General features: G+C 47.0%; 1 protein-coding gene across 4 annotated transcripts in view; it reads right to left on the reverse strand.

Moving 5' to 3' along the window:
• Positions 1 to 18491, reverse strand: part of Loxl2 (Lysyl oxidase-like 2) — an 87561-nt gene that overhangs the window by 62319 nt on the left and 6751 nt on the right. Inside the window, exon 1 of one of the 4 annotated variants that reach the window (XM_069328801.1) lies at positions 908 to 2329. The exons of the other annotated variants lie outside the window; for them this stretch is intronic. Coding sequence (XP_069184902.1) covers positions 908 to 956 — 49 coding nt within the window. The 5' untranslated portion in view covers positions 957 to 2329. Of the gene's footprint in view, positions 1 to 907; positions 2330 to 18491 lie in introns of those variants that run through there. 4 annotated transcript variants of the gene reach the window in all.

Here is an 18491-nt window from a genome sequence, read left to right on the forward strand (position 1 = left end):
TAACAAACTTTTGTGATAGCACCAAGCACATTAGACAACACACAAAGGTACCCCAATGACTGGTGCTTATACTATGAGTCCTGTAACACAATGGCCTACATCTTGGGCTCACAGTCAAGGTTCAATGCCTAGGTAGAACAGAAACAGTTGGCACATTTCCATTCTTCTGATGTGTCTGTTCACCTAACACTAACAGTAACATAGATACCTGGGAGTTGGACAACTGTTTGGGTTGTATTCTGGAGAAGGATATGCAGTTGTCCTGGGGGGGGGGGGGAAGATGTTAATGATGATAAGCCTAAGAACAGACATTATTCATCAAGCAAACCAAGCCAACTATAAACAGCTAAATAACATAAAATTACGAACTACCATTTTCAAAAACACAATGAAACATACACTGTATTGCTCTATCCGTCATAGAAATGTAGGAGATTAGTAAGCTTCAATGTGACTATTGGCCCATAAGTGAGGTGCTTCACCTTCACCTCATCCCTGGCAATACATCCAGCAGCAAACTTCCTGTGGAAGTGCGCTGCCGGATGTATTGCCAGGAATTTGTATTACCAGGGATGTATTGCCAGGTATTTACTTACTTCTTGTAACATATTCAAACTCTGCCTTTGAGAATGTTGACAAGAATAACCTAGATACATCTCTTAGCATCAGGTCTTAATAAAATAGTAAAATTAACTTCCTCCCCTTTTAAATTAACTCTACCTACTACAAGTTAAGTTTATCAGGCAGTCATATGACACAATATTTCTGAAATGGGACTCCAGGCTCCTTACTTCTGTGGAATCTTCTTCAGAAATACAGTACCTGTACTAAATTCTGAATCCATAGTGTTAGTCTTATCGACATCCCCCTCTGTTGACCCTTGCTCTGCCCCGCCTGTCACCTTTACCTTGGTGGGGTTCTGGGAGTTCTATTTCCCAAGCCCAGCTAGGGGCCATGTTTGACACGATAGAGCTTGGTCCAACAGGCTGTTGCTTGGAGCTGCCCGAAGGCCCACATATCTACTACAGCCCTGCAGTCTCTAAGGTCCCCCAATGTCCGATTTTCCCCAGATTTACCTGGTTGGCCTCGGGAAGCCTGCCTATATGTGTATTTTCTAATGTTTAAGGTTTACAAATTGTTTCATCAAAGCCTTCCATTCCTCCTGCAACTCTTTCAATGCCTTATGACCTTCAATCAGTTCCTTCATTATTGCATCCCTATTCTCATTGATTACTTCCTCAACAATCAATAGATCCTTCTTTATTCACAAAACTTGCTTCTTTTTATTTTTCATCAGGTATTTCATCGTCATTCTCATCAATTGCTTCAGCATTATTTTCGAAGCTACTCCAACGTTTCATAAGTTTGTCGTTGCAAGTGTTGCAGTAAATTTGATTACAGGTAGTTATTTTGACCTGGGCCTTACTGCAGTGACAATGGCCACATTGAACCAGTACTTGTTTGAAGTTTACTCTGGCATTATGGTCGGAAAAAGTGAAGGAGATAGTGTGCGATTGTTTCTGGCACCTGACAGTGGATGCAGAGTTCTTTGATGTCTGTTCTGTATTTAGAGACGTGTGCTGCCAGTTTGGTGTGTCCCAGCCTTAATCTGGTCATCGTTACATCAATTTTGCTGCTTTTATATCTGACATGTTTCCAAGTTTCCCATTTCTTTTTAATGAACCCATAGTACAAAGATGAGCATGGCATTTTCCATTTCATTATCAAATCTTGGGTGATGGTATCTTTGAAGGCTCCTTTACGTGCAACATGAGGAATTGGACGATGGATAATATATGGCGTGTTGTGCAACGCTTTGGCCAGCTGATCTACAAGTTCATTATGGAGTATAGGGACCCATTGGATAGAGATGTCATAACTGTTCAATCGATGTACATGAAGTTGAAGGCATGGGTAAACAAACTCTGCACGTTATGGAAGAGTACGTAATTGCTTGAATCGTACTCTTGGAGTCACTACAGATTGTATATATATCCCAACTGGTAATGTTGCTAGTACTTGGAGAGTTTGGTATAAGGCATGTAATTCAGTTGTAAAAATAGATAGTTGGTTTGGTAACCGCCATCCCTGCTGAGATACTAGTCTTCTTCTTGATAGTAGGTGCAGTTTGCATGAAGGTTTAACCTCCCGATGACTGCACTAGTACAAATACTTGTCCCCTGGCTCGTTCTTCTTCTTCTTGATAGTAGGTGCAGTTTGCACGAAGGGTTTGTCCTCCCGATGACTGCACCAGTACAGATGTTGGCAGAGGCGTTTACCCGTCTCTTGTTGTGAGACAATGTATACAATAATCAGCTGTTTACACCCCCACTATGGGGGATACTCACCCAAAATATTGTTCTTATTTATTTATGTTCATATTTTTTATATTGTTCGTTGCATTAATAGTATGATTATTCCATTATCAAATTCAACTTAAACAACACAGTACACACTAGTTCACTTAACTGTAAGATACTGTATATGCTCCTTGAACTGTTCACTGGCTCTCCCGAAGGGGACACTGTAGTTGGTTGGTCGGTTAACAAGTCATGTATAAGCTAACAATTCTTGAGCACTACAATCAGTAAATTAATAGTTTACTAACGTTTAAACTGGTCTTGCTCACTTAAATGGCTTTACGAGACTTATAGGCAGCTCTGTATCATAGAGGTATGGAGTTGCATGTTGTATGATTAAGGACCTGCCCGAAACGCTATGCTTGCTAGAGGCTGTACAAGAATGTAAGAACTCTTGTATACATAAAAAAAATGTATCTATGTGTTGTATGTGGGTGCTGAAGTTCAGTCACTTGTCTATGTACAAGCCAAGAAACTTCCCTTCATTTTTATTGGTATTGTTAACATTGCCTATCTGAAGTTGAATCTGATTTGATGATTTACTACTAAATAAAATATAGAAGGTCTTTTCTATGTTTAGTGTAAGTTCGTTGGTTGATGTCCACGAATCCACGAGTGGCCTTTTTTTCAATTCACTTTTTTTTATTTTTTTTTCAGGGATATTCCTGCGCGGGCACTATAAGCCTCTGGCTGGCCCACTAAGTGTTGCTTGTTTCTGTTTTACTTGGGAGGAGTATGAGTATTTATGATTCGTAAGGTCGCTTCAGTAAGATTTTGCCATATTTGTTTAACAACTTCTTCTGCTCTGTTGAATCTTAATGGGTTTGTAACTGTGCACTGTGTTAGATAATGTTCCAGTGGTCTGTCGGGCATTTCTCCACAGTGCTGACATTTCCTCTCATCTTCCGGAACCTGTAAGCCTATTTCCCATGCACATGGGTATCCAAGCCTGAAGCGATGTAAATGTACTTGACAATATTATTTAGTGTGTGGGGGTTGGGGTCAGAATATATGAAGGTAGTATCGTCAGCAAATAGTATAGGTTTAAGATAATTAAAATTCGTCAGCAAATAGTATAGGTTTAAGAAAATTAAAATTCCGTCCATTGCATACAAGAGCGCCTCCCATGCCCTTGCGCCACCCATAGCCCTACTGTTCAACAAATCTGTAGCGAGTAGATTATCCCAATAATATACTCGCTCCAAATGCATTGTTAATATTCCTGTCAACCTTTGGAGACGAATGAGGTGAGGCGTTGCCCGGGCAACACGGTGAGGTGTTGCCCGAGCATATAAGCAGCAGAATAGCAAACATTAACCCACGGGAGACATCTCCCGTCACGCAGGGTGCAGTCGCACCTCCACAGATATCCCGTATCATCTATTGATACTGGTAATGGCTCAAATGGGCCACCACTTACGGGCTATTCATGCCCGTGCCACCTTTTGGGTGGCTTAATCTTCATCAATCAAACATTAACCAGAGTCAACTTTCAAGTGTGGTCTAGAGCAGACACTTGCGAGATACTGTACCGACGCTCAGTGCGCTCAACTCACACCAAAGTATCACCTGTGTACTTCTGTATATTCGACCAAATATATATATAGTATCTTAGTGTCTGTGTTTATTTGTCACCATACTTTATGTAACAATAGAACCGTTACATTGGTGACCCCAGAGAGTTTCGACGATACCCAGCCACGATGGACTACAACATGGACTCTCACTGGACCTCTACTGCTACTGTTTGCTGTGATGGAACACTGCCAACACCCTCGCCACAGCTATGATTTTCATCGCGTCCATCTCTGCATTTTCATCTACTACGGCTTGCTGCTCCACGTTACTCACTGCTCACTGTCAGCTATCGTTACTCACTCATCTGACAGCCTCATCAATGATTACATCATGTTGGATCTACAGCTTGTCCTGCCGACTCTCCGTCGCTGCCAGGGCACTGCTTGTCCTACGCCCACGACAGCTGCTCTGTCATCAGATTCATCTACACGTTCACTGCATTTTGATACTCGGCCGACTCAAGCCCTTTGCGCAGTACAGGACTTACAGCTTGCGTTTCCGACTCTTCGTCAGCTCAAGCAGTGATTCCCTCGTTGTCCTAACTACGTGCCTACATTACCTCCTAATGTCCTGGTGCCCAAGCCCATCCGCCCCGGATCTAAATGCATCACCAGCGACCCAAGGACGCAACAATTATGCACATTCTTCTCTCCTGCTACACCGAGCTTGTCCACACACTGCCTACATCTTTTGGTACCAGACTACAATTTCCACAGTCAACAATGTAGTACTCGGCGTGTACAGTCCTAATCAACCCAAGACGCTACAGCTTCGACACAGAGCAGACAGCAGACTACGACCGCATCGAGCCGCCACGCTCTCGCTCCCCGAGTTCAGACACTCACAATTCTCAATCGAGCCGCCACGCTATCCCACATAGAGCTCCACGACTCCGGCCTCACTCAGCTCTCTGCTCTGCTCCAGGCTTCGTCTCAAACGTCTGCGACACTGCTAAATCCAGAGACACATCCGCCGACTACGCAGTTCACTTTTTCGACCACAGTTACCAGCAGCACCGCCACCTACGACAACGGACGATCCTGTACGACCTCCCACCCTACAACCCCAGTTACCAGCCGCACCACAACCTGATCCTACGACGACGGACGATCCTGTGCGACCTCCCACTCTACGACCCCAGTTAGATGACATCAGCAAAGAGGAGGAAGTTAACTTTGATGGTTATGTAACGCGAGCAGGGCGTACAATTCACCGACCAGCTAAGTTCCTTGATCAAGTATTTTTCCTTTCATCCCCTGGGAGGGGGAGTTCTGTAGCGAGTAGATTATCCCAATAATATACTCGCTCCAAATGCATTGTTAATATTCCTGTCAACCTTTGGAGATGAATGAGGTGAGGCGTTGCCCGGGCAACACGGTGAGGTGTTGCCCGAGCATATAAGCAGCAGAATAGCAAACATTAACCAGAGTCAACTTTCAAGTGTGGTCTAGAGCAGACACTTGCGAGATACTGTACCGACGCTCAGTGCGCTCAACTCACACCAAAGTATCACCTGTGTACTTCTGTATATTCGACCAAATATATATATAGTATCTTAGTGTCTGTGTTTATTTGTCACCATACTTTATGTAACAATAGAACCGTTACAAATCTAGTGTCACACCTTCCCTGATATCCTTAAAAATGCAAGAGTAACGCCAGTCCATAAAGGAGGCAATCCGGCGGACATAAACAATTATAGACCAATATCAAACCTACCCATTCTATCAAAAATATTTGAAAAAATTATCTACAAACAGCTCTATTCCTACCTCGTAAAATTCGACCCCTGCCAGTTTGGCTTCCGGTCCCAAAAGAGCACCAATGATGCAATCATTAGTCTCCTTGATGTAATCTACTCAGCCCTTGACAAAAATGAGTTTCCGATTGGACTCTTCATTGACCTAAGAAAAGCCTTTGATACTGTTCATCACAACTACCTCTTACTTAAACTCCAGCATTATGGAATCCGAGGCCTTGCCCTGGACTACATCCGATCCTATCTTAGTGACAGACACCAATGTGTAACCATCAACGATACAACCTCTTCCAATCTACCAATAGCCGTTGGAGTGCCACAGGGCAGCATCTTAGGACCTCTTCTATTTCTTATAAATATCAATGATCTGCCTAATATCTATAATATTCTTAAACCTATATTGTTTGCTGACGATACTACCCTCATCTATTCAGACCCCAACCCACATACACTAAATAATGTTGTGAATAATGAATTAAAAAAAGTTCACTTATGGATGTCAACCAACAAACTAACACTAAACATAGAAAAGACCTACTACATGTTATTTGGAAGCAAATCATCGAATGCAATTCAACTACAGATAGACAACATTAACATCAGTAATAAAAATGATGGAAAGTTTCTTGGCCTATTCCTAGACAAGAGACTCAACTTCAGCACCCACATTCAACACATAACTAAGAAAGTCTCTAAAACAGTTGGTATACTCTCCAAAATAAGATATTATGTTCCTAACTCTGCTCTCCTCTCACTATATTATGCACTAATCTATCCCTATCTTAATTGTGGTATCTGTGCATGGGGGTCTACCTCTGCAAACCACCTTAAGCCCATCATCACCCAGCAAAAATCTGCTATCAGAATAATAACAAACTCTGCTGTCAGACAACATTCGGCTCCCTTGTTTAAATCCCTTAACTTGCTAAATATTAACTCCCTCCACACATTCTCTTGTGTCAACTACATTTACAAAACCCTGTTCTTAAATGCAAACCATGCTCTGAAACTCTCCCTGGACAGATGTAATAGGACCCATTATCACCACACCAGAAATAAATATCTCTTTGATATCCCCAGGGTCAAACTTAATCTGTGTAAACACTCTATGCAAATTAAGGGACCTAGTCTATGGAACTCACTCCCTAGTGAATTGAAAAGCTGTCAAACGTTTGCCTCATTTAAAAACAAAAACAAAAAGTACCTAATTTCATCTTCGTAGTTTCCTACACTGAGCTTTAAATTTGCTCTGTATCTAGTGTTACCCAGTTTCCCAATTTTTATGTACTTAATCCAAACAACTTAATCATTGTGTTCATTGCTGTCTTCTTTTATGTGCTAGCCATATGCTGTATTGTGCCTATTATTTTAGTTAAACTACTGTGGAAAATGTTAGAGGGGCTGGTCCCAAACCTGCACACAGAAATAACATCACATGAGACCAGAAGACATGGCAGGATGTGCAGAATACCCCCGTTGAAAAACAGAGGTGCAACTGGTACTCTGAGAGAACTCTATCAACATGAGAAGTCCGAGACTGTTCAACACGCTTCCGCTACACATAAGGGGTATAACTGGCCGACCCCTCACAGTGTTCAAGAGAGAACTGGATAAGCACCTCCAAAGGATACCTGATCAACCAGGCTGTGACTCATACGTCAGGCTGCGAGCAGCCGCGTCCAACAGCCTGGTTGATCAGTCCAGCAACCAGGAGGCCTGGTCGACGACCGGGCCGCGGGGACGCTAAGCCCCGGAAGCACCTCAAGGTAACCTCAAGGTAACCATTCAAGCTGGTTGCAATCAATCTGAGCTACCTATGTGCTTTAATATACCTACAATTTTCTTTCAGCTTTTATTTTTTTCTTGCTATGTAACTTTTATCATTTTTATAAATTTTTCAAGTATTTACCTACTTAAAATTTTCTTAGATTAAGGAGCTTTCCGAAACACTGCGCGTACTAGTGGCTTTACAAGAATGTAATTACTATGCTATGTATCCTCACAATCCCAATGTACCCTCTTGTATATATATAAATAAATAAATAAATAAATAAATAAATAAATAAATAAAAGAATGTTAGAAACATTTGGCAAATCATTGATGCGTATAAGAAATAGGAGAGCTCCCAAGATACTGCCCTGTAGCACCCCTACTGTCAATGGTAGAGTGGGGGGAGAATATGCTATTGATGACTACATATTGGTGTCTGTCACTGAAATAGGAACGGATAGCCTCGAATACCATAGGTGTGAAGTTTAATCTTTTGGCAGTTACTTGCTTAGTGAGGAAAGGACAGTGTGTGTTGTAGAGGCTTCAGTTTTGGAGAGAAAGATGTCGACTAATGAATTTATATCCTGTGTATTGTTGAGTTCAGATTCCCAGTTTATATTGTGAAGTGCATTTATGAGGTTCCCTATTGCTGGTTAGCTGTGTAGTCTAAAGTTAAGTTTATCTGTAACTGAGGGTGTTATGTCCATGGTTGCTGAGAGGATGGTAGGATAGTGATCGGTTGTTCTGGCAGTGATTATAACAGAGACAAGGGGGGGGGGCTGTTATATTAGTCCATATGTGGTCCAGGGTTGTAGCAGATGTTTGAGTAATTCTTGTGGGCTTGGTGATTGTGGGGATTAGCATACAGGAGTTTATGCTATTTAGGAAGTATTCGACTTGGGGGCTTGTTGACAGAGGTCAATGTTGAAGTCGCCTCCTAGGATGATGTGATTTTTGTTGAGTTTGTTGTTTATGATTACGTTCCTTATATTATCTGAGAATGTAGTTGTATTAGTATTGGGAAATCTACAAATAGGTCCAGTAGTTATTGATGATTTAAGGGATTTGACCGAGAATTGAGCAAAGGATATTCACAGCAGTCGTCTCTATTGCTAATAACACTTGTCCAATTTAATTTATCTTGATAGTTATTCCTCCTCGTTTTTTTGTCAGGCCTGCAGTTGTGAATGGCTTTATATCTGGCTAAGTTGTATAGTTGGGTATGGTCTTTACTTATCCGTGTCTCTGTTACGATAATGAAAGATAGTTTAGAGCCCAGCGCATTGATGTCATGAAAATGTTTACCAAGTGATCTGACATTTTAGTTGAATACTGACAGATTAGTGTTATTTTGGAGTTTATTTTTTTATAAGGTTTGCCGTGTAGTAACTGCAATGGTGATGATCAATGTGCTAATTATTGTAGATATGTGATAGCAAATTTAATTCAGGGTCAGTGGTAGTTTGCACAGAGTAAGAATGGAGAAGACTTTAAGGATATGTAAGACTTTAATCCTATTCTGTAAGAGAATTACAGAGATCAATTAATCTCTAATTACAAAGATTATATAGTTGTGTAGATCAAGAGTCATCTTACATCTATACAGCCATCAAATTCAAATTCAAAATCTTACAGAATGGTTGATCATACATACACGGAACAAGAAAAACACGAGATGTAAGTCTTGTCTTAGAAGTATGTCCGGTTTAGGGGTGCGGGGAAGGTGGCGACGCCCACTGCTCCGTGACTGTGGGCGGGAGTACACACGAGCGGCGAAGGGACACTTGTAATATGTGAGCAGCTGTGATACTTTCTGCAGGAATGTGGGGAGGTGTGGGTGTATGAGGAAGAGGGGCGGGGGTGAGTGAATGGCTTGGTGCGGGAGAGTGACGCCCAGCACAGGATAATTACAGCCACGAGAGAAGGAGCAGAGGAACAGTGGACAGTGGAACAGAAGCAGACATGAGGAGCTAAAGTGTAGAGCAAACATGAGCAGCAAGCAGCTGCATGTGGAGGTGAAGGTCAGTGGAGACACTAGACAGATAACCTTACCAGCGATGTGGTGGTGGCGTTCCATGCTGCACGTCCCCCATCTCAAGGCCCCGCTAGCTCCACTAGTTACCTCATATAATATAATAAACTAACAGGTTCACAGGAAAGTACTCGGAGATGTCACGGACCAGTAACGTTTGGTTCGTTAAAACCATCGGCGTTATATGGAATGGTCTTCCCATAAGCAGGGACATGAAGTCTCTTTTAGGCCCTTAGGCCAACTTAACTGACCCTGTAGTGAGTATATTGTTTGTACTCGCTGTTATGGCATTAAGATAATGAGAGATTGTAGTGAGTATATTGTTTGTACTCGCTACAACCCTGAATGCAACCCACAACAGTTGACTAATTCCCGGGTACCTGTTTACTGAAAGAGGCATCAGATTAAAAGGAAAAGACAGTAGTTGCACAAATGAGGGGTAGTACAGTCGAGTTCGTTCTCGACTCACAATCCCAACCTGTCCTCGACTCAAGTCCATTACATCCAGCGGTCGACCCCCACAGACGACCCGATACACAGGATGGTCATAGTGTTCATTTTAGGGTAGTTATACTTGCCTTAATGACTTGCAGTGCGGGCGGGGAGGGAGGGAGGAGGAGGAGGGCCTCACTAACCTCACATTAAGATTACATCTCCAGAGATGCCCGGAGTAAACACTGACATTCCCCAGGGGGGGGGGGGACACTACCTCCGGGGCGTCCACGCTGGGGACCTCCAATACACTGAGGCGTCCTCCCCAGGGCCACACACTGGGGCGTCCTCCCCAGGGCCACACACTGGGGCGTCCTCCCCAGGGCCACACACTGGGGCGTCCTCCCCAGGGCCACACACTGGGGCGTCCTCCCCAGGGCCACACACTGGGGTGTCCTCCCCAGGGCCACACACTGGGGCGTCCTCCCCAGGGCCACACACTGGGGCGTCCTCCCCAGGGCCACACACTGGGGCGTCCTCCCCAGGGCCACACACTGGGGCGTCCTCCCCAGGGCCACACACTGGGGCGTCCTCCCCAGGGCCACACACTAAGACTGGTGCCAACAGTGTGGGTGAAGGGAGGACTGGTGCCAACAGTGTGGGTGAAGGGAGGACTGGTGCCAACAGTGTGGGTGAAGGGAGGACTGGTGCCAACAGTGTGGGTGAAGGGAGGACTGGTGCCAACAGTGTGGGTGAAGGGAGGACTGGTGCCAACAGTGTGGGTGAAGGGAGGACTGGTGCCAACAGTGTGAACAGTGTGGGGGAAGGGAGGACTGGTGCCAACAGTGTGGGTGAAGGGAGGACTGGTGCCAACAGTGTGGGTGAAGGGAGGACTGGTGCCAACAGTGTGGGTGAAGGGAGGACTGGTGCCAACAGTGTGGGTGAAGGGAGGACTGGTGCCAACAGTGTGGGTGAAGGGAGGACTGGTGCCAACAGTGTGGGTGAAGGGAGGACTGGTGCCAACAGTGTGGGGGAAGGGAGGACTGGTGCCAACAGTGTGGGTGAAGGGAGGACTGGTGCCAACAGTGTGGGTGAAGGGAAGACTGGTGCCAACAGTGTGGGTGAAGGGAGGACTGGTGCCAACAGTGTGGGTGAAGGGAGGACTGGTGCCAACAGTGTGGGTGAAGGGAGGACTGGTGCCAACAGTGTGGGTGAAGGGAGGACTGGTGCCAACAGTGTGGGGGAAGGGAGGACTGGTGCCAACAGTGTGGGTGAAGGGAGGACTGGTGCCAACAGTGTGGGTGAAGGGAGGACTGGTGCCAACAGTGTGGGTGAAGGGAGGACTGGTGCCAACAGTGTGGGTGAAGGGAGGACTGGTGCCAACAGTGTGGGTGAAGGGAGGACTGGTGCCAACAGTGTGGGTGAAGGGAGGACTGGTGCCAACAGTGTGGGTGAAGGGCAAGGGGGGAGGACTAGTACTCACAGTGTGGTGAGGGTGTGGGGGGGGGACGTGTTCCAAGAGTGTGACCCATAATGGGTGTCCTGATAAGAGTGATGTCACCCTTCACTGGCCACAACTACTTTCTCTCTTTGTACCCATATTACGTGTGCTGGGATAAAACTCCAGCTCCTGGAGCCCTCTTTTGATACCATCTGTGTGGTATGTCATAGTCGCTGTGTGTCGCCCGCACTTACTACTGTTGTCGTAGTTATGATAATAATATTAATAATTATTATTATTATTATTGTAACAATAATTTATTCACAAGAAGGTATAATGGGTTGTGAGATTACATAAGGCTGGTATTTTTACATTTGTGCAAAGCTACTAACACTCATGGCGTTTCGGACAGGTCTTTAATCTAACATATCAGGTAAGATGAAAGGGTACACTGAAGCAGGGGTTTTATATCAACAAATAAATACAACATAAATTGAGAGCAGTGATTACACTGGTAAGGATATATGTCTTAAGTACTAATATTGGGGAAGTGGGTAGTACAAGATTATTTAGTACAAGTCTGAGTTTGAAGCACAAAGTGGGAACTATGAGAATGAAATTAAGTACTTTTTTTTTACTTTTGAACAGGGCATGGGTTGGATAATGTTGTAATTCATCAGGGAGAGTTCCAAAGACTGAGCCCTTTTACTTGCATGGAGTGTTTGCTCAGATTTAGTCTGACTGTTCGATATCAAAGAGATATTTATTTCTAGTGTGGTGCTCATGGGTTCCATTACACGTATTAAGGAAAAGTTTCAGTTCAAGATTAGCATTTGGGAACAAGGTTTTGAACATATAAATAGCACATAAGAATGTGTGGAGTGAGTGTATGTTTAGCATGTTAAGGGACTTAAATAGCGGGGCTGTGTGTTGTCTGAAGACAGAGTTTGTTATAATTCTGATAGCAGATTTTTGCTGAGTGTTGATAAGCTTGAGGTATTTTGCAGTGGTTGAAGCCAATGTACAGATACCGTATGTAAGATAGGGATCTTATCTTGAGGTTATCTTGAGATGATTTCGGGGCTTTAGTGTCCCTGCGGCCCGGTCCTCGACCAGGCCTCCACCCCCAGGAAGCAGCCCGTGACAACTGACTAACACCCAGGTACCTATTTTACTGCTAGGTAACAGGGGCATAGGGTGAAAGAAACTCTGCCCATTGTTTCTCGCCGGCGCCCGGGATTGAACCCGGGACCACAGGATCACAAGTCCAGCGTGCTGTCCGCTCGGCCGACCGGCTCCCTAAGCCTAACACTGGCTGCCTGTCCCCCGACACAATGAATTATTATTATTATTATTATTATTATTATTATTATTATTATTATTATTATTATTATCATTATTATTATTATTATTATTATTATTATTAAACGCACAATTAAATTTTTTTGCCGTACTAAGTAAATTTGTATTTGCTCATATGTTTTTAAGTTAATATTAGTTATAATTTCTTAAGTTTATATGACAAATTTAATATCAGAAAATTTTAATTGTTTAAATATTAGTTCTAAAACGTTTAGGTAAATTAATAAACTTGTTCTAACTACTATAGATCTTAAGGCAGTCATTTATCTACCTAAAAGGTCTTTTAACAAGACTGATTGAAATGCAAAAAATGTGAACATTTAAGTGCACTTATGCCTCCTCCCCCACTCACGATCCGCATCTTAATTATTATTCCCATGAAAATACATTTATTTGGTTTAGTACAACTATACCAATGAATTATTGTGCATTAGAACGTGGGTTGTGGAATCTTCATTCGGCGATTTTCTTTTAGTATATTGTTTCTTATTTCAATCATATATATTTTCAGGAATTCGTACATATTGCGAACAAACGTAAATATACAAAACAGTATCAGATACTAGGCTTCACCGCGGTGATCTTCAACGGCATTGAGAAGCTACAATACGTTTCGTGCAATGTGATAAATCTCTACAACATTCATACAACACAGCATCCACAACATATTAAATAAGCATCATTACTATGTGTCTTAGATACTACATAGGTTGTTATACCTTATGTCTATACCTTCAAGAGGAACCATGTGTACTATGAATATGTTTAATTGTCTTAATCATTTATATATATATATATATACTGGCGAAGAAGAGTTAGCAGGCACGATTGTTATTACTTTCTCCCTACTGGATGTACCCATCTAAACTACTGTACTGTTCATCGCCAAAATAGAGCTTGTAATAATGGGCGCTGGCAACCACGTGCTGCCAGGTGGGTACCCTCTCACACGGTGGGAGCCGGACACCACGTGCTGCCAGGCGGGTACCCTCTCACACGGTGGGAGCCGGACACCACGTGCTGCCAGGTGGGTAACCTCTCACACGGTGGGAGCCGGACACCACGTGCTGCCAGGTGGGTACCCTCTCACACGGTGGGAGCCGGACACCACGTGCTGCCAGGTGGGTACCCTCTCACACGGTGGGAGCCGGACACCACGTGCTGCCAGGCGGGTACCCTCTCACACGGTGGGAGCCGGACACCACGTGCTGCCAGGTGGGTAATCTCTCACACGGTGGGAGCCGGACACCACGTGCTGCCAGGTGGGTACCCTCTCACACGGTGGGAGCCGGACACCACGTGCTGCCAGGTGGGTACCCTCTCACACGGTGGGAGCCGGACACCACGTGCTGCCAGGTGGGTAATCTCTCACACGGTGGGAGCCGGACACCACGTGCTGCCAGGTGGGTAATCTCTCACACGGTGGGAGCCGGACACCACGTGCTGCCAGGTGGGTAATCTCTCACACGGTGGGAGCCGGACACCACGTGCTGCCAGGTGGGTAATCTATCACACGGTGGGAGCCGGACACCACGTGCTGCCAGGTGGGTAATCTCTCACACGGTGGGAGCCGGACACCACGTGCTGCCAGGTGGGTAATCTCTCACACGGTGGGAGCCGGACACCACGTGCTGCCAGGTGGGTAATCTCTCACACGGTGGGAGCCGGACACCACGTGCTGCCAGGTGGGTAATCTCTCACACGGTGGGAGCCGGACACCACGTGCTGCCAGGTGGGTAATCTCTCACACGGTGGGAGCCGGACACCACGTGCTGCCAGGTGGGTAATCTCTCACACGGTGGGAGCCGGACAACACGTGCTGCCAGGTGGGTAATCTCTCACACGGTGGGAGCCGGACACCACGTGCTGCCAGGTGGGTAATCTCTCACACGGTGGGAGCCGGACACCACGTGCTGCCAGGTGGGTAATCTCTCACACGGTGGGAGCCGGACACCACGTGCTGCCAGGTGGGTAACCTCTCACACGGTGGGAGCCGGACACCACGTGCTGCCAGGTGGGTAACCTCTCACACGGTGGGAGCCGGACACCACGTGCTGCCAGGTGGGTAATCTCTCACACGGTGGGAGCCGGACACCACGTGCTGCCAGGTGGGTAACCTCTCACACGGTGGGAGCCGGACACCACGTGCTGCCAGGTGGGTAACCTCTCACACGGTGGGAGCCGGACACCACGTGCTGCCAGGTGGGTAATCTCTCACACGGTGGGAGCCGGACACCACGTGCTGCCAGGTGGGTAACCTCTCACACGGTGGGAGCCGGACACCACGTGCTGCCAGGTGGGTAACCTCTCACACGGTGGGAGCCGGACACCACGTGCTGCCAGGTGGGTAATCTCTCACACGGTGGGAGCCGGACAACACGTGCTGCCAGGTGGGTAATCTCTCACACGGTGGGAGCCGGACACCACGTGCTGCCAGGTGGGTAATCTCTCACACGGTGGGAGCCGGACACCACGTGCTGCCAGGTGGGTAATCTCTCACACGGTGGGAGCCGGACACCACGTGCTGCCAGGTGGGTAACCTCTCACACGGTGGGAGCCGGACACCACGTGCTGCCAGGTGGGTAACCTCTCACACGGTGGGAGCCGGACACCACGTGCTGCCAGGTGGGTAACCTCTCACACGGTGGGAGCCGGACACCACGTGCTGCCAGGTGGGTAATCTCTCACACGGTGGGAGCCGGACACCACGTGCTGCCAGGTGGGTAATCTCTCACACGGTGGGAGCCGGACACCACGTGCTGCCAGGTGGGTAATCTCTCACACGGTGGGAGCCGGACACCACGTGCTGCCAGGTGGGTAACCAATCACACGGTGGGAGCCGGACACCACGTGCTGCCAGGTGGGTAACCAATCACACGGTGGGAGCCGGACACCACGTGCTGCCAGGTGGGTAACCAATCACACGGTGGGAGCCGGACACCACGTGCTGCCAGGTGGGTAATCTCTCACACGGTGGGAGCCGGACACCACGTGCTGCCAGGTGGGTAATCTCTCACACGGTGGGAGCCGGACACCACGTGCTGCCAGGTGGGTAATCTCTCACACGGTGGGAGCCGGACACCACGTGCTGCCAGGTGGGTAACCAATCACACGGTGGGAGCCGGACACCACGTGCTGAATAAAATAGCATATCCTCTGAAGAAGTCATACAATTTTATACGTATAGCCTCATCTTAAGCATGCTCTATAGTTTTTCTTGTGTAGTATTTAGTCCTGAGATTTACTAATTTCCTGCATCTTATCCACACAGAGACCTGTGGCGCTGTATCCTGGTGATGCCCCAGATAGCTACCTGTCTCCCGCCTCTCAACTCTCCAATATAAACTTCCGTTTACATTAGTTATATATATGTTATATATATATTATATATATATTTATATATATATACATTATATATTTATATATTATTTTATATATTATAAAATAAACAGGAGTGTCTTTACTGGTCTTATTTTGTAAGATCCAGAAACTATTTTCTTTGCATTTAATACATATTTTGCAAACGGCTCTTGGGAATATGTGGGTAGTGAGCAAGTACAATGTGTGCCAAGTTGGGTGTGTTGCTTGGTGTGTTGCTTGGTGTGTTGCTTGGTGTGTTGCTTGGTGTGTTGCTTGGTGTGTTGCTTGGGTGTGTTGCTTGGTGTGTTGCTTGGTGTGTTGCTTGGTGTGTTGCTTGGTGTGTTTCTTGGTGTGTTTCTTGGTGTGTTGCTTGGTGTGTTGCTTGGTGTGTTGCTTGGTGTGTTGCTTGGGTGTGTTGCTTGGTGTGTTGCTTGGTGTGTTGCTTGGTGTGTTGCTTGGTGTGTTGCTTGGTGTGTTGCTTGGTGTGTTGCTTGGTGTGTTGCTTGGGTGTGTTGCTTGGTGTGTTGCTTGGTGTGTTGCTTGGTGTGTTGCTTGGTGTGTTTCTTGGTGTGTTTCTTGGTGTGTTGCTTGGTGTGTTGCTTGGTGTGTTGCTTGGTGTGTTGCTTGGGTGTGTTGCTTGGTGTGTTGCTTGGTGTGTTGCTTGGTGTGTTGCTTGGTGTGTTGCTTGGTGTGTTGCTTGGTGTGTTGCTTGGTGTGTTGCTTGGTGTGTTGCTTGGGTGTGTTGCTTGGTGTGTTGCTTGGTGTGTTGCTTGGGTGTGTTGCTTGGTGTGTTGCTTGGTGTGTTGCTTGGGTGTGTTGCTTGGTGTGTTGCTTGGGTGTGTTGCTTGGTGTGTTGCTTGGTGTGTTGCTTGGTGTGTTGCTTGGTGTGTTGCTTGGGTGTGTTGCTTGGTGTGTTGCTTGGTGTGTTGCTTGGTGTGTTGCTTGGGTGTGTTGCTTGGTGTGTTGCTTGGTGTGTTGCTTGGGTGTGTTGCTTGGTGTGTTGCTTGGTGTGTTGCTTGGGTGTGTTGCTTGGGTGTGTTGCTTGGTGTGTTGCTTGGGTGTGTTGCTTGGTGTGTTGCTTGGTGTGTTGCTTGGTGTGTTGCTTGGTGTGTTGCTTGGGTGTGTTGCTTGGTGTGTTGCTTGGTGTGTTGCTTGGTGTGTTGCTTGGTGTGTTGCTTGGGTGTGTTGCTTGGTGTGTTGCTTGGTGTGTTGCTTGGTGTGTTGCTTGGTGTGTTGCTTGGGTGTGTTGCTTGGTGTGTTGCTTGGTGTGTTGCTTGGTGTGTTGCTTGGTGTGTTGCTTGGGTGTGTTGCTTGGTGTGTTGCTTGGTGTGTTGCTTGGTGTGTTGCTTGGGTGTGTTGCTTGGTGTGTTGCTTGGTGTGTTGCTTGGTGTGTTGCTTGGTGTGTTGCTTGGGTGTGTTGCTTGGTGTGTTGCTTGGTGTGTTGCTTGGTGTGTTGCTTGGTGTGTTGCTTGGTGTGTTACCATCACCTCACCACCCTGGACGTGGCTGTGGTCGGAGCTACACCAACACTGGTCGGGGCTACACCAACACTGGTCGGGGCTACACCAACACTGGTCGGGGCTGTACCAACACTGGTCGGGGCTACACCAACACTGGTCGGGGCTACACCAACACTGGTCGGGGCTACACCAACACTGGTCGGGGCTACACCAACACTGGTCGGGGCTACACCAACACTGGTCGGGGCTACACCAACACTGGTCGGGGCTACACCAACACTGGTCGGGGCTACACCAACACTGGTCGGGGCTACACCAACACTGGTCGGGGCTACACCATCACTGGTCGGGGCTACACCAACACTGGTCGGGGCTACACCATCACTGGTCGGGGCTACACCAACACTGGTCGGGGCTGTACCAACACTGGTCGGGGCTACACCAACACTGGTCGGGGCTACACCAACACTGGTCGGGGCTACACCAACACTGGTCGGGGCTACACCAACACTGGTCGGGGCTACACCAACACTGGTCGGGGCTACACCATCACTGGTCGGGGCTACACCATCACTGGTCGGGGCTACACCATCACTGGTCGGGGCTGTACCATCACTGGTCGGGGCTGTACCATCACTGGTCGGGGCTGTACCAACACTGGTCGGGGCTGTACCAACACTGGTCGGGGCTACACCAACACTGGTCGGGGCTACACCAACACTGGTCGGGGCTACACCAACACTGGTCGGGGCTACACCAACACTGGTCGGGGCTACACCAACACTGGTCGGGGCTACACCAACACTGGTCGGGGCTACACCAACACTGGTCGGGGCTACACCAACACTGGTCGGGGCTACACCAACACTGGTCGGGGCTACACCAACACTGGTCGGGGCTACACCAACACTGGTCGGGGCTACACCTAGATAAGAT

The sequence above is a fragment of the Procambarus clarkii genome, chromosome 22, assembly GCF_040958095.1.
Source record: "Procambarus clarkii isolate CNS0578487 chromosome 22, FALCON_Pclarkii_2.0, whole genome shotgun sequence".
In the NCBI taxonomy this organism is placed as follows: domain Eukaryota; kingdom Metazoa; phylum Arthropoda; class Malacostraca; order Decapoda; family Cambaridae; genus Procambarus; species Procambarus clarkii.